This window comes from Papio anubis, chromosome 1, assembly GCF_008728515.1.
Source record: "Papio anubis isolate 15944 chromosome 1, Panubis1.0, whole genome shotgun sequence".
Taxonomy (NCBI): domain Eukaryota; kingdom Metazoa; phylum Chordata; class Mammalia; order Primates; family Cercopithecidae; genus Papio; species Papio anubis.
In genome coordinates this window covers 6771258-6786732 of record NC_044976.1, presented here as the reverse complement: position 1 = coordinate 6786732, position 15475 = coordinate 6771258, and the positions used below count along the sequence as shown (strand labels likewise).

General features: G+C 44.0%; 1 protein-coding gene across 4 annotated transcripts in view; it reads left to right on the top strand.

Annotated features, from left to right (window-relative positions):
• Positions 1 to 15475, top strand: part of TNFRSF9 (TNF receptor superfamily member 9) — a 32199-nt gene that overhangs the window by 13452 nt on the left and 3272 nt on the right. For all 4 annotated transcript variants that reach the window (XM_031664139.1, XM_031664136.1, XM_021935696.2 and 1 more), the window contains 5 exons: positions 77 to 184; positions 574 to 711; positions 1126 to 1192; positions 3717 to 3847; positions 5246 to 5377. In XM_031664139.1, the coding sequence (XP_031519999.1) occupies positions 77 to 184; positions 574 to 711; positions 1126 to 1192; positions 3717 to 3847; positions 5246 to 5377 (576 nt within the window). The remainder of the gene's footprint in view (positions 1 to 76; positions 185 to 573; positions 712 to 1125; positions 1193 to 3716; positions 3848 to 5245; positions 5378 to 15475) is intronic.

The following is a 15475-nucleotide window of genomic DNA, read 5'->3' as shown; positions in this document are numbered from 1 at the left end:
TCTTGTAAACTTCAGAATGCCTTGGGTGACAATTGCCCATTGTCAAATGTGTACCATTATTGTCTGCCTTTCTTAGGTACATTCTGTGATAATAACAGGAGTCAGATTTGCAGTCCCTGTCCTCCAAATAGTTTCTCCAGTGCAGGTGGACAAAGGACCTGTGACATATGCAGGCAGTGTAAAGGTATGAGTTCAAAGATATTTTCTTCTTCTAGAAGATAGTTGGGAAGATAAGCTTTTCTTTCCTCTTTACTAACTACTCTCTTTTGAAAATCTCAAGTGTCAAAGACTCTGATTCTTCTGACAACCAGCAGGTCCAGTAAAATAATATCGGGTGACAGCAATTATTTGTGGACTGAGCTTTCTAAATATTAGAGGAAACATTCATTTGACAAGAGAGAAGTTTTTACTTACCAAAATGTAAAAATGTCGTTACGGAGATTTAAAAGTAAACTTTAAAATCACTGGGAACACTGTAGTTGAGTGAGCATGACTGTTAGTGCAGAGCGTAAATTTGCTTCCTGGATTTGGAGGTCAAATGTAATAAAACGGGGGCTGGGGGGGACTTTGTAGGTGTTTTCATGACCAGGAAGGAGTGTTCCTCCACCAGCAATGCAGAGTGTGACTGCATTTCAGGATATCACTGCCTGGGGGCAGAATGCAGCATGTGTGAACAGGATTGTAAACAAGGTCAAGAATTGACAAAAAAAGGTACGTTTGCGCTTCTTTGATCTAGAGTAGTTTTGTGATGTAGACAAACTTAGCTTAGGTCTTGATCCTTTGAAGATAAACAGATTTGTAGAACCTTAAAGTAACAAGTGAGTATATGATATGTCATATTTTAATTAATAAAATATTTCCATTATTTCTTCATAAATGGAAATAATTTGAAGTCAGAACATTTGTTAATTGCCAGAACCATTCATCTTCACACATTTCAGACATAGACAATACTTTATGTACAGTTAGAATAAAAACTAGCCATCTTAGGGTATTGTTTCAAGAATTATAGAATAATTTGTGCAGATTGCATTACGGTAATGACTTTATTAAGTTAATCACAGGGAAAGTTACCAAATGATGAAAATGCATCCTTTTTGTTATTGCTTTCATTTTTAACGCAAGGTTGTAAAGACTGTTGCTTTGGGACATTTAATGACCAGAAACGTGGCGTCTGTCGACCCTGGACAAAGTAGGTATCATTTCCTTTAGTTTATGGAATAAAGAATCTGGGTTAAATTTTTTGGAAGATAAGGAATGCTATCATTGAAGCTTATTTTGCACCCATCAAGTGTAGACAGAATGTAACATACTAGGCAGCGTGGGAACACTGTGAGGTTGTAGCAACTCAATAGGCAAAGTGGGCATTTTCTCCAGAAACAGTGCCTGGTACATTTAGATCAGAATTGCCAGTGGAGGGTGGGCACGTGCAGTGGCTCACGCCTGTAATCCCAGCACTTTGGGAGGCTGAGGCAGGAGGACTGCTTGAGCCCAGGAGTTCGAAACCAGCCTGGGTGAGACCCTGTCTCTACAAAAAATCAAAAAATTTGCCAGGCATAATGGCACATGCCTATAGCCTTCCCAGCTATAGAGAAGGCTGATGAGGCAGGAGGATCACCTGAGTCTGGGAGGTTACAGCTGCAATGAGGTATGATCACACCATTGCACTCCAGAGCAGAGACCCTGTCTCAAAAGAAAGGAAAAGAATTGCCAGTGGAACTTTGCCACTGTCTGCCTCTTCTCTGTTTCCTTCTCATTCCTTTGCTGCCTGTTATCTTCTCTTGTTGATCAGCCCATCTCCATGTGCTCAATGCCAGCCCCTAGAATGATACAGAAGCAACTAATTGCTCGTTACCCTCCAAAATGTGGCACACACTTGGGCACACAAGGCCATCACAGGTGGTAAAAAGCCAGTAGTATACGAGAGAATGTGACTGTTGTTTTGTGGAACCAGAACTCACACTGTGGTCTGTGGATAGGTGCTGGTCCACACATGGCTTGTCCTGTGCCCCCATCAACAGCAGTGTAGGGTTAGAGAGTAAGCATTTAGAAACTTTTAAGGCAAATTGGCAGAGTAATGTGGTCTGTTGACTAAGAATAAAAATTTGGGCGTTGTATTTTATATGTATTTGTTCTTTTTCCATTTGATTTTCTTACTAGAAAATCATTTTTATTATTTTACTTTGACATTTTTATTGTATTTCAAAAGTGTATTGGTTTATAACAGACTGGAAAGTGACTTTTTTGGAGAGAAAACAAAGTGTTTTAAAGCAGGAATCATGGTATCCCTCTGCTTTTGTTATTTACAATTTATCAGCATCAGAGTGGCTGACAAATGGAATCGTGATTCATAAGAAAAGTATTAACTGTTTTCTCGGACTTAGCTGAATTCTCTCTTTGGAAAGTGGTTTTTTAAAAAAGGTCTGTTTTGTTTGTTTGTTTGTTTGTTTGTTTTGAGATGGAGTTTCACTCTTCTTGCCCAGGCTGGAGGGCAATGGCGCGGTCTCGCCTCACTGCAACCTCCACCTTCCAGGTTCAAGCAATTCTCCTGCCTCGGCCTCCGGAGTAGCTTGGATTACAGGTGCATGCCACCACGCCTGGCTAATGTTTTTGTATTTTTAGTAGAGATGGGGTTTCACTATGTTAGCCAGGCTGGTCTTGCACTCCTGACCTCAAGTGATCCACCCACCTTGGCTTCCCAAAGTGCTGGGATTCCAGGCGTGAGCCACCGTGCCCGGCTGGAAAGTGGGTTTTTAAAAAAAGTCTTTCAATACAAATTTTTCAGAGTTGTTAAGTGAGTCTGCGTGGAAGAGTGGGTTTAATCTGGCTCTGAAGGATGGTGGATTTGGGGTCGGTAAAGGGACGAGGGAAAGGCGTAACAAGAACAGCCAACAATGATGGCGGTAATGGTGATGATGATGATGATGGCTGCCATTTACTCAGCGTGTCAGACGTGCAAGAGTGTGTCACTGACTCTCGCTCGTTTGTTCTTTGAAACAGTTCTGGCAGCACATACAATCCTAATTTTGCAGATGAGAAAACTGAGGCTTAGGGAGGTTTCATTTTTCTTTTCTTTTCTTTCTGAGACAGCATCAAACTCCTGGGTTCAAGTGATCCTCCCACCTCAGTCTCCTGAGTAGCTGGGACCACAGGCATGCACCACCAGCTAATTTTTTTTGGTTTGTTTTTTAATTTTTGTAGAGATGGGGTCTTGCTATGTGACTCAGGCTAGTCTCCAACGCCTGGTCTCAAGTGATCCTCTGGCCTCAGCCTACCAAAGTGTTGGGATTGCAGGCATGAGCCACCGTGCCTGGGCTACAGAGATTTCTTAACTTGCCCAAGGTCATTCTGGAAAGCAGCAGACCCAGGGCTCAAACCCCGGTTTGCCTGATGCCAGTGCCAGACCTGTTAACCCTATGCTGGCCTTCATCCGTGCCAGAGATGGTCAAGTCTGATTAAGAGACTGGGGGTGAGAGACTAACCAGGCAAAACAGCCTGAACTAAGCTGTCACCGAACAGAAGGAAGCCATGGAAAGCTGCAGGGAGCCAGATAGTCAAGTGGAAGTTTCTCAAAATATCTTTGCATCGCCTTCGAACCCAGACCCATATATCTTTTTCACTAGGCTACTTCATTGGGTAAAAACTGACAAAGTTTTAAATCAGAATCGTCTGGACCTAAGTTAATTATTTAAACTCTTTTCATTGAACTGTCTAAGCTGTTCTTTGGATGGAAAGTCTGTGCTTGTGAATGGGACGAAGGAGAGGGACGTGGTCTGCGGACCATCTCCAGCCGACCTCTCTCCAGGAGCATCCTCTGCGACCCCGCCTGCCCCTGCGAGAGAGCCAGGTAGCTGGGCTATGCCATTCAATCAAAGTGTATATCTTATGGCGATTCCAGATGGTATCTAAATCGCCCCAATATCATGATGTCTCACATCTCCACCTACAACAGGCACCGCCCACGTGCATTCCTTCCTGAATCCTGCCCTCAGGGACCCAGCAGGTTCCTTCCCAGGCATTTGTTATTCAGTCTGAGATACACATTTGTAAGCAGTGCCAGAGGACACTTCACCCAGACAGTCTATATCTTTATCAATGCCAAGGAAAGGGGATTATAAGGTCCCATATTTTCTTTTCTTTATTTTTTTTTAAGAGAGTTCCTTACTTTGTGCCAGGCTGGAGTGCGGTGGCCTGATCTTGGCTCACTGCAACCTCCACCTCCTGTGCTCAACCAATCCTCCCACCCTAGCCTCCCCAGTAGCTGGGACTGTAGGCACCCACCACCACACCTGGCTAATTTTTGTTTTTTGGTTTTTTTTTTTGGTAGAGTCGGGGTCTTGCTATGTTGCCCAGGCTGCTCTCAAACTCCTGGGCTCAAGCAATCCTCCTGCCTTGGCCTCCCAAAGTGTTGGGATTACAGGCGTGAGCTGCCGCGTCTGGCCCCTGGGTCCCATATTTTCTATGTGCTAGAAAGGATAAACTGCTTAATTTTTGTGGCCTCTAGGAAAACTATTACGTTTCTTTCTTTTTTTTTTTTTTTTTTTTTTGACCAGAATCTCTGTCACCCAGGCGGGATCTTGGCTCACCACAACCTCCGCTTCCCAGGTTCAAGTGATTCTTCTGCCTCAGCCTCCTGAGTAGCTGGGATTACAGGTGCCCACCCACCACGGTGCCCGCCTAAGTTTTGTATTTTTGGTAGAGATGGAGTTTCTCCATGTTGGCCAGGCTGGTTTCAAACTCTTGACCTCTGTTGATCTGCTCACCTCGGCTTCCCAAAGTGCTGGGATTGCAGGCGTGAGCCACCGCCCAGCCATTCAGTTTCTTTTTTTCTTTTCTTTTTTTTTTTTGAGATGGAGTCTCGCTCTGTTGCCCAGGTTGGAGTGTGGGGGCACCATCTCAGCTCACCGCAAACTCCGCCTCCCGGGTTCAAGTGGTTTTCCTGCCTCAGCCTCCCAAGTAGCTGGGATTACAAGTGCCTGCCACCACTGTGTTGGCCAGGCTGGTCTTGAACTCCTGACTGTAAGTGATCCTCCTGCCTCGGCCTTCCAAAGTATTGGGATTACAGGCATGAGCCACCATGTCTTGCCTTTTTAAAAGTTTTCCAAGTTTACTCCATTAGCAGGTTGGAGATGCCCAAGGCTCTGATTCTTCTCATGCTTAGGAGTTTACCAGTGTAAATATACACATGGGTGTATGAGTGTCCATACATTTCTGCATGCGTTTCTCCTTTTGCTGTGTTTTGCAGGACACTCTCCGCAGATCATCTTCTTTCTTGCGCTGACTTCGACTGTGGTACTCTTCCTGCTGTTCTTCCTCGTACTCCGTTTCTCTGTTGTTAAACGGAGCAGAAAGAAACTCCTGTATATATTCAAACAACGTAAGATTAACGTAATCATATTAGAGCTCTGGCAAAGCAAGGCTTTTTATAATAGAAAGGAAAAGATGATTCTTTAAAAAATTCTAGAAATGAGGTTCATATAGCCCGGTGGTTATCAAGCAGGGGCAATTTCGTCCCTGGGAGTATTTGGTGGCGGTGGTGGTGGTGATTAGGGTGATTAGGTGGTGATTGGCATCTAGTGAGTAGAGGCCAGTGATGCTGCTAAACTCCTACCATGCACGGGACAGCCTCCCAGCAAAGAGTGATGCTGCCTAAATGTCAACAGTGCTGAGGTGGAGAAAGCTTGCGTATAGAAGAGCACACCTCGGTTCTAGAAAAATGTCAGATTTAAATATGCTGCAGCCTTGGATTATTGTGTGTGTGTGTATGTGTGTGTGTGTGCGCGCATGTGTGCGTGCCTGTGTGTGCGTGTATGTGTGTATGTGTGCGTGCATGTGTGTGCGTGTATGTGTGTGTGTGTGCGTGCCTGTGTGTGCGTGTATGTGTGTATGTGTGTGTGCATGTGTGTGCGTGTGCATGCGGGTGTGCGTGTGTGTGCGTGTGTGTGTGCATGTGTGCGCGTGTGTGTGTGTGTGTAAGTGCGTGTAGAGGACACTGGCAAATAAGAATCAGAAAACCATGTTGTCCCCATGTCCCTCTGGTTGATAAACTGGTTTAAAATGAGTTTAGACCCCTATTTGAGGAAGGCAGAGAGAACAAAGAGGGAGTTTGAAGGGGGTTTAACAAATGGATTATTACAGCACCAGTATGGATTACATGAAAAATTTCAATAATGAATTTCATTCATTCATTTGTCCAACAAGGTATTATTTCTATAAGGTATTCAGCAAGTGCCTGGCACAGAGTCAGCACCCACTAGACAAAAGCCATTGATATTTATTTGAAAAAGTATATAGATGGAAGGCAACCTGTTTTTTGTCTTCGTGAAGAATAGAACGAGACATAACAGGCTTAATAAGACTTAATGAGAGGGATATAATAGAAGGAGCTTTTTGAGAGCAAAATTTTAACTCAAAACACCATATAAGACCAGAATGTGTCTATCTGTAGGTTGTTAAAAATATATGTGCAGGAACAGCATTTGTAAAGTTTTTTTTTTTCTTTTTCTTTTTTTTTGGAGACGGAGTTTCGCCCTTGTTGCCCAGGCTGGAGTGCAATGGCGCAATCTCGGCTTACCGCAACCTCCATTCACTGCAACCTCCTCCTCCCGGGTTCAAGCGATTCTCCTGCCTCAGCCTCCCTAGTAGCTGGGACTACGGGCGTGCATCACCATGACCAGCTAATTTTGTATTTTTAGTAGAGACGGGGTTTCTCCATGTTGGTCAGGGTGGTCTTGAACTCCCGACCTCAGATGATCCACCCGCCTCGGCCTCCCAAAATGCTGGGATTATAGGTGAGAGCCACTGCGCTCGGCCAGTAAAGTCTTATCTAATAAATTATGCTAATTTATTTAAAGCCTCTTTTTAAAGCAATATAGAACTTTTTTACATTGTGACCTATATCGAAAAAAGGCATAAATGCAAAGTTTAACAAATTGTCGTAAATGAACATCCAAATAACTTTACCAGGATCAAGAACTGGAACATAACCCATTCCTGAAGCCCTGGGCTGCCTTTTCTAGATCACAGCCTTCCTTGCCCACTAGTGCTAACCACATCTAGACTTGTATGGTATTAACTTCCTTTTGCTATAGTTTTGCTACCCAACAACACAGTTTTATCAGGCTGCTGTGAACTTCATACAATAGAATCACACTGTGTTTTCTGTATCTTGCTCCTTCTTTCAACGTTGTATCATGAAGATTCATCCACGTTGAGTTCATCTTTAGTTGATTTCCATTGTTGCACACTCTTTTATTGAATGATGACATTGTTGTTTACCTATTCTAATATTGATGGACAGTGGGATCACTTCCAGCTTGGGGCTATTACACGCAATGACATTTCAATATTTTTGTCCGTGTATCTCAGGACACGTAAACACGTGTTTCTGGTTTGGTTGTGTTTTTAAACCTAGGAATAACATTGCTGAGCTACAAGGAATGTGTATCTTGCTCTTGAATATGCCAAACTGTTTTCCAAAATGATTGGACCCCATTTACACTCCCCTGGTAGTAATGATGTTCTTTTTACTCCACATCCCCTGATAACTCTTGGCATCATCGGACTATTTTTATCGATATGGTGGGCGGATAGTCGTATCTCATCGTGCTTTTAACTTACACTTCCTGGTTGCTAGTGAGGTTAGATGCCTTTTCATGTTATTTTGGCTATTTCCTCTTTAGTGAAGGGCCTGATCAAGTCTTTTGAGTATTTTCTCATAGGATTGTCTGTCCTCTTCTTACGTATAGGAAGTTTTTAGTCTGCTGTTCATGAGCTGCAAATATCTTTTCCTATTCTGTGGTTTGCTCTTTCATTCTCTTTTTGAGGTCTACACCTCCAAATTAAACCTCTATGCTCTCACTTAAGCCTGATTTCGGTTTTGTCTTTTGTTTTTTTGAGACACGGTCTACTGTGTCACCCAGGCTGAAGTGCAGTGGTGTGATCACAGCTCACTGCAGCCTTGAACTCCAGAGCTCAAGCAATCTCCTGCCTCGGCCTACTAAATAGCTGGGACTATAGGTGCATACTACAACACAGAGCTAATTTTTAATTGATTTTTTTTTTTTGTGTGTGGAGACGGGGTCTCGCTATGTTGTCCAGGCCAGTCTTAAACTCCTCGGCTCAAGTGGTCCTCCCACCTCGGTTTCCCAAAGTGCTGGACTTAATCCTGATTTAAAGGACTACCTCTGCAACAAAGTTCCATCCACACCCCAGACTGCAACAAAGTTCTTTAGAAAATGCTTTTCAAAAGTATTTATGAGTAATTAGTGAGTTTCAGTGGAACCGTAATCCATTTTTTAAAAGTTTTTAGGACACTCCCTGGTGGTCCAGTGGTTAGGATTCGGCGTTCACCGTCGCAATCTGGGTTCGATTCCCAGTCAGGGAAGTCCTCCTTCTGGCTGGGTGCTGTGGCTCACACCTGTAATCCCAGCACTCTGGGGGGCCGAGGCAGGCAGATCACCTGAGGTCAGGAGTTCAATACCAGCCTGGCCATGGTGAAACCCCGTCTCTACTAAAAATACAAAAAATTAGCCAGGCGTGGTGGTGGGTGCCTGTAATCCCAGCTACTCGGGAGGCTGAGACAGGAGAATCGCTTGAACCTGGGAGGCGGAGGTTGCAGTGAATGGAGATTGCGCCACTGCACTCCAGCCTGGGCAACAAGAGCGAAACTCTGTCTCAAAAAAAAAAAGTTTTTAGGTCATTTAAAAGAAATTTTGATTTTGACATAATTATAGATTCACAGGAATTTGCCAAGACAGGTACATCTCTCATGCCATTTCTGGGTTCCATCCTCCAGTGCAATGGCAAAGCAGGAAATTGACGTTGGCATGGTGTGTGTGTGTACTTTGTCCCTTTGTCACACATGTGAAATCGTATAACAACCAACACAATAAAATCAGAACTTTCCATCACCGCCAAGATCTTCTCCCACTACTCCTTTCTAGTCAGGTGCTCTCCCTCTCCCCACCATCCCCTGGCAACCACTTATCTGTCTTCCATCTCTATACTTTTGTTATTTACGGAATATTGTATAAATAGAATCATACAGCACATGTCAAGCTAAATCACAGACAGAGAAAGAGGCTCTCTAAAAGATTATGGTATTTTTTTCAGGAGTAGCATTGCAGTGGGAATATGATGGGTGTATTCAGGGAGGTAAAGGTGACAAGAGTTTTTAAAAGAAAAAATGAGGGGCCGAGCGCAGCGGCTCATGCCTGTAATCCCAGCACTTTGGGAAGCCGAGGTGGGTGGACCACCTGAGGTCAGGAGTTCGAGACCAGCCTGGCCAACATGGTGATACCCCATCTCAACTAAAAATACAAAAAGTTAGCCCAGTGTGGTGGCACGTGCCTGTAATCCCAGGTACTCGGGAGGCTGGGGCACGAGAATTGCTTGAACCTGGGAGGCAGAAGTTTCAGTGAGCTGATATCGCGTCCTGCACTCCAGCCTGGGTGACAGAGCAAGACTCTGTCTCAAAAAAAGAAAAAAGAAAAACTGAGGAGGATTATGTAAGTTATTTTGAAACAATGATCCTTTGCTACAAAGAGCAATACCCGCAGAAGTATTTTTTTGTGTAAGACACGGTAGCCTTTGTGCAAGGCTGTGGTTTCTGCAGTCTTGTGATAGTTGTTTTTATCAGGCATGCACGCATAAGAAACCCTCTTCATGGCCTTCCCTGGCTCCGTTTGTCAGAGTTTTTTTAAAAAATTTGAGACAGAATCTCCGTGTGTCGTTCAGGCTGGAGTTCAGTGGTGTGATCTCCGCTCGCTGCAACCTCCGCCTCCTGGGTTCAAGCGATTTTCGTGCCTCAGCCTCCTGAGTAGCTGGGATCACAGGCAGCCGCCACCATGCCTGGCTATAGTAGAGACGAGATTTTGCCATGTTAGCCAGGCTGGTCTTGAACTCCTGGCCTCGTGTGATCTGCCTGCCTCGGCCTCCCAAAGTGCTGGGATTACAGGCGTGAGTCACCATGCCCGGCCCATTTGTCAGGGTTTTGACACAAGTTACTCCATTTTGATTCTGACAACTTTCACAAACGTGAACTTTTTTAAGATTTTGCTTTTTCACTCAGCAGAATGCCCTTGATATTCATCCAAGTTGCTGTGTGTTTCAATGATTCGTTCTTTTTCCTTGCTGAATAGTATTCCACGATACGCTTGTGCCACAGTTTGTTTTACCATGCACCCATTAAAAGATATTTTGTTTGCTTTTTGTTTTGACTATTACATATAAAGCTGCGAGGAATAATTATGTACAGTTTTTGTGTGGGCATGTATTTTTGTATCTCTATGAGAAATACTCAGGAGTGCAATTCCTGGGCTATACGTTTGGTGCTTGTTTAGTTTTTAAGAAGTTGCCAGCTGGGCACGGTGGCTCAAGCCTGTAATCCCAGCACTTTGGGAGGCCGAGACGGGCGGATCACAAGGTCAGGAGATCGAGACTATCCTGGCTAACACAGTGAAACCCCGTCTCTACTAAAAAATGCAAAAAAACTAGCCGGGCGAGTTGGCGGGCGCCTGTAGTCCCAGCTACTCGGGAGGCTGAGGTAAGAGAATGGCGTAAACCCGGGAGGCGGAGCTTGCAGTGAGCTGAGATCTGGCCACTGCACTCCAGCCTGGGCGACAGAGCGAGACTCCGTCTCAAAAAAAAAAAAAAAAAGAAGTTGCCAAACTGTTTTCCAGAGGAAGCGTATCATTTTACATTCTCATCGGAGTTTTTCTGCATCCTTGCTCGCATTTTGCATTGCCTCAATTTTTATTTCAGCTGTTCTAATAGGTGTGTAGTGACATCTCATTGGGGCTTTAATTTGCATTTCCCTTATGGGTGGACATCTTTTCATATGCTTATTTTCCATTTTTGTGTCTTCTTCAGTGAAGTGTTTTTCAGGTCTTTCGCCTATTTTGTAGTTGGATTATTTGTTTTACTGTTGAGATCCAAGAGTTCTTTATGTTTCCCAGATAGGAGTCCTTTGGCATATATATGATTTATAAATATTTTCTCCCAGTCAGTAGCTTGCCTTTTCATCCTCTTCACGGGCTCTTCCACAGAGAAAAGCTACTTAATTTTGATGAAGTCCAATTTATGGGTTTTTTCATTGATGGAGTCATGTCTAAGAATTCTTCATTAAGTCCCGGGTCTCAAAGATTTAGATTTTTTTTCCTCTGTCTCTTATAACTTTTACAATTTTTTATTTCATATTTAAATCTTGATTTTTTTTTTTTTTTTTTTCTGAGACAGGGTCTCTGCTTTGTCACCCAGGCTGGAGTGCACTGGTGTGATCATGGCTTACTGCAGCCTCCACCTCCTGGGCTCAAGTGATCCTCCCTCCTTGGCCTCCCAAGTAGCTGGGACTACAGGAGTGTGCCACCACTTGCCGCAGACCTATTGGACTGAACAAAGTGGGGAGAACGTGGGAATAAAAGACAAGAGACAAAAGAGTATATTTGGAAGAAGGAGTCAGGGGTAACCTTGCGTCTAGTGGACAAAGGCCCTGAACTTTACACAGCCCACTGTCTTTATTAGGCAAAAGAGATAGCGAGAAAGCGGGGATGATTGTCCTGTCGGTAATTGTCAGTTGGCCATTTGGTGTTTGGTTCACAGCAGACTTGAGAGACTGCATCCTTTGAACAATAGGTGCTAGATTTCTCAGTAGATAACTTCAAGGAGCCAGGGAGTGATGTCCCTCAGCAAACCTTTTGGCGGCAAGGCAGTGTGAGTTTGCTCACATCTTGCATTCATGATAAACACTTTGCTGTTTGATCATATAGCCTCCAGCGGAATGTTGAGTTGGTCATGTCTCACGGCTTCGGCTCCCTGCATGCCTGGGTAATTATTTATTTATTTATTTATTTATTTAGACAGAGTCTCACTATATTGCCCAGGCTGGTCTTGAACTCCTGGCCTCAAACAATCCTCCTGCCTTGACCTCCCAAAGTTCTGGGATTACAGGTGTGAGCTGCTGTGCCCAGCCTTGATTCGTTTTAAATTTTTCGTATAAGGTGTGAGAGGTTTTAGCCAAGTCTTTTGTTGTTGTTGTTGTTTTTGGCCTAGGGGTGTCCAATTGCTCTAGCATCACTAGTGGAAAACATTAGTCTTCTTTCATTGTACCTTTGTCAAAAGTAAGTTGGCTGCAATTACGTGGGGCTATCTGGTTTCCCTCTTCTGTTCCACTGATCCATGTGTTTCTTCCTCTGCCGATACCACACAGCCTTGATTACTGTGGTTATCCATAAACACTGAACTCGGGTAGAGGGTGGTAGTTTCTCCCGCTTTATTATTTCATTTCAGAATTGTTTTATGTATTCTAGTTCCTTTGCATTTCCACATACATTTTAGGATAATATCTATATCTACAAAAAGCCGGCTGGGATTCTGATAACAATCGTGTTAAATCTGCATATCAGTTTGGGGCGAATTGACATCTTTACTATGTGAAGTACAGTCACGTATCACTTAACGACAGGGGTACGTTCTGAGAAATGTGTTGTTAGGTGATTTCGTTGTTGTGTGAACATCATAGAGGGCACTTAGGCAAACCTAGACAGTACAGCCTACCATACACCTAGGCTGGATGGTATAGCCTGTCGCTCCTGTGCTACAAACCTGTAGGGCGTGTGACTGTACCGAATACCATAGGCAACTGTAACATAATGGTATTTGTGTGGCTAAACATACCTAAACACAGAAGAAGTACCATGAAAATAATATGATTTTTGCCAGGCACGGTGGCTCACATCTGTAATCCCAACATTTTGGGAGACCAAGGTGGGCAGATCACCTGAGGTCAGGAGTTCGAGACCAGCCTGGCCAACATGGCAAAACCCTGTTTCTACTAAAAATACAAAAATTAGCTGGGCGTGGTGGCACGCGCCTGTAATTCCAGCTACTCGGGAGGCTGAGGTGGGAGAACCCCTTGAACCTGGGAGGTAGAGGTTGCAGTGAGCCGTGATCGCACCACTGCACTCCAGGCTGGGCAACAGAGTGAGACTCCATTAGGAATGGGGCCACACGGCAGGAGGAGAGTGGTGGGCGAGCGCGTGAAGCTTCCTCTGTATTTATAGCCGCTCCCCATCACTTGCGTTACCGCCTGGTCTCCGCCTCCCGTCACGTCAGCAGCAGCATTAGAGTCTCATAGCAGCATGAATCCTATTGTGAACTGCGCACGGGAGGGATCTGGGTTGGGGCTCCTTAAGAGAATCTAGTGTCTGATGATCTGTCCCTGTCTCCCATCACCCTTAGATGGGACTGTCTAGTTGCAGGAAAACAAGCTCAGGCTCCCACTGATTCTACATTATGGGGAGTTGTATAATTACTTCTTTATATATTACAATGTAATAATAATAGGAACAAAGTGCACAATAAATGTAATGCGCTTAAATCATCCCGAAACCATCCCCCCACCCAGTCCATGGAAAAATTGTCTTCCACCAAACTGATCCGTCTTGCCAAAAAGGCTGGGGACCTCTGCTGTATATGACTGTAGTCTTATAAACACTGTACACTTAAGCTAAACTAAATTTATTTAAAATGTTTTCTTTCTTCAGTAATAAATTAACCTTAGCTTACTGTAACTTTTAACTTCATAAACTTTAATTTAATTTTTTTTATTTTTTATTTATTTATTTTTTTTTTTGAGGCACAGTCTGCTGCCCAGGCTGGAATGCAGTGGCAAGATCTTGGCTCACTGCAGCCTCCACCTCCCGGGTTCAAGTGATTCTCCTGCCTCAGTCCCCCAAGTAGCTGGGACTACAGGCAGCTGCCACCACGCCTGGCTAATTTTTGTATTAGAGATGGGGTTTCACCATGTTGGCCAGGCTGGTCTCGAACTCCTGAGCTCCGGTAATCTGCCCACCTCGGCCTCCCAAATTGCTGGGATTACACGCATGAGCCATCACACCCAGCCTATAAACTTAAAAACAATTTTTTAAACTTTTTGACTCTTTTGTAATAACTCTTAGCTTAAAACACAAGCACATTATACAGCTATACAAACATATTTTCTCTTTATTTCCTTACTCTATAAACTTATCTATTTAAAAGTTTTTAAATTGTTTTTTACTTTTTAAACTTTTTTGTGAAAAACTGAAGACACAAACACACATATTAGCCTAGACCCACACAGAGTTGGTGTCTGCCACCTCCACATCTTGTCCCACTGGAAGATCTTCGGGGCAAAACCATGCATGTAGCTGTCATCTCCTATGAGAACAATGTCTTCTTCTGGAATATCTGGAATACCTCCCAAAGGACCTGCCTGAGGCTGTTTTACAGTTAACTGTTTTTTTTATTTGTTTGGTTGGTTTTTGTTTGTTTTTTTTGAGACAGAGTCTTGCTCTGTTGCCCCGGCTAGAATGCAATGGGGTGGTCTCGGCTCACTGCAACCTCTGCCTCCTGGGTTCAAGGGATTCTCCTGTCTCAGCCTCCCAAATAGCTGGGATTACAGGTGCATGGCGCCACGCCCGGCTAATTTTTTGTACTTTAGTAGAGACGGGGTTTCACTGTGTGGCCCAGGCTAATCTCGAACTCCTGAGCTCAGGCAATCCACTGCCTTGGCCTCCTAAAGTGCTGGGATTACAGGTGTGAGCCACCACACCTGGCCTTAACTGGTTATCTGTGTGTGTGTGTGTGTGTGTGTGTGTGTGTGTGTGTGTGTGTGTGTGTGGAATATACTCTAACTATAAAAAGTATGGCATAGTAAGTCCATAAACTACTAACATATTCATTGTTATTATCAAGTATTATGTGCCGTACATAATTGCATATGCTACACTTTATACAACTGGCAGCTCAGTAGGTTTTTTACATCAGTATCACCACAAACGTGAGCAGTGAGCAGTGCTGCAGTGTTATGATGGTTGGATATCACAAGGCAACAGGAACTTTTCAGCTCCACTATAATCTTATGGGACCACGATCATATATGCGGTCTGTTTTCGACCAAAACATCGTTTTACGCTGTATGACTGTATTCCAATGCACAAGCATGGTATGTCTCTCCATTTATTTATATATTTTAAAATGTCTTTCACAGCATTTTGTAGTTTTCACTATACAAGTTCTGTATGCGTTTTGTTAGATTTAGGCCTAAGGAAAAAAAAATTTTTTTGAAGACACGGTCTTGCTTGCTGTATTACCCAGGTTGGAGTGCAGTGGCATGATCACGGCTCACTGCAGCCTCAAGCTCCTGGGCTCAAGTGATCCTCCCACCTCAGTCTCCAGAGTAGCTGAGACCACTGGCATGTGCCACCACCCCTGGCTAATTTTTAAATGTTTTGTAGAGACAGGGCCTTGCTGTGTTACCAAAGATGGTCTAGAACTCCTGGACTCAAGCAATCCTCCTGCCTTGGCCCCCATAGTACTGGGATTACAGGCGTGAGCCCGCACGCCCAGTTTCTAGATCTAATTTAGGTCTTGTATTTTCTCAGGGTTCCTCTGACATCACTCTAGGGAAGGAGGGAGGATGGGCAGCTTGTTA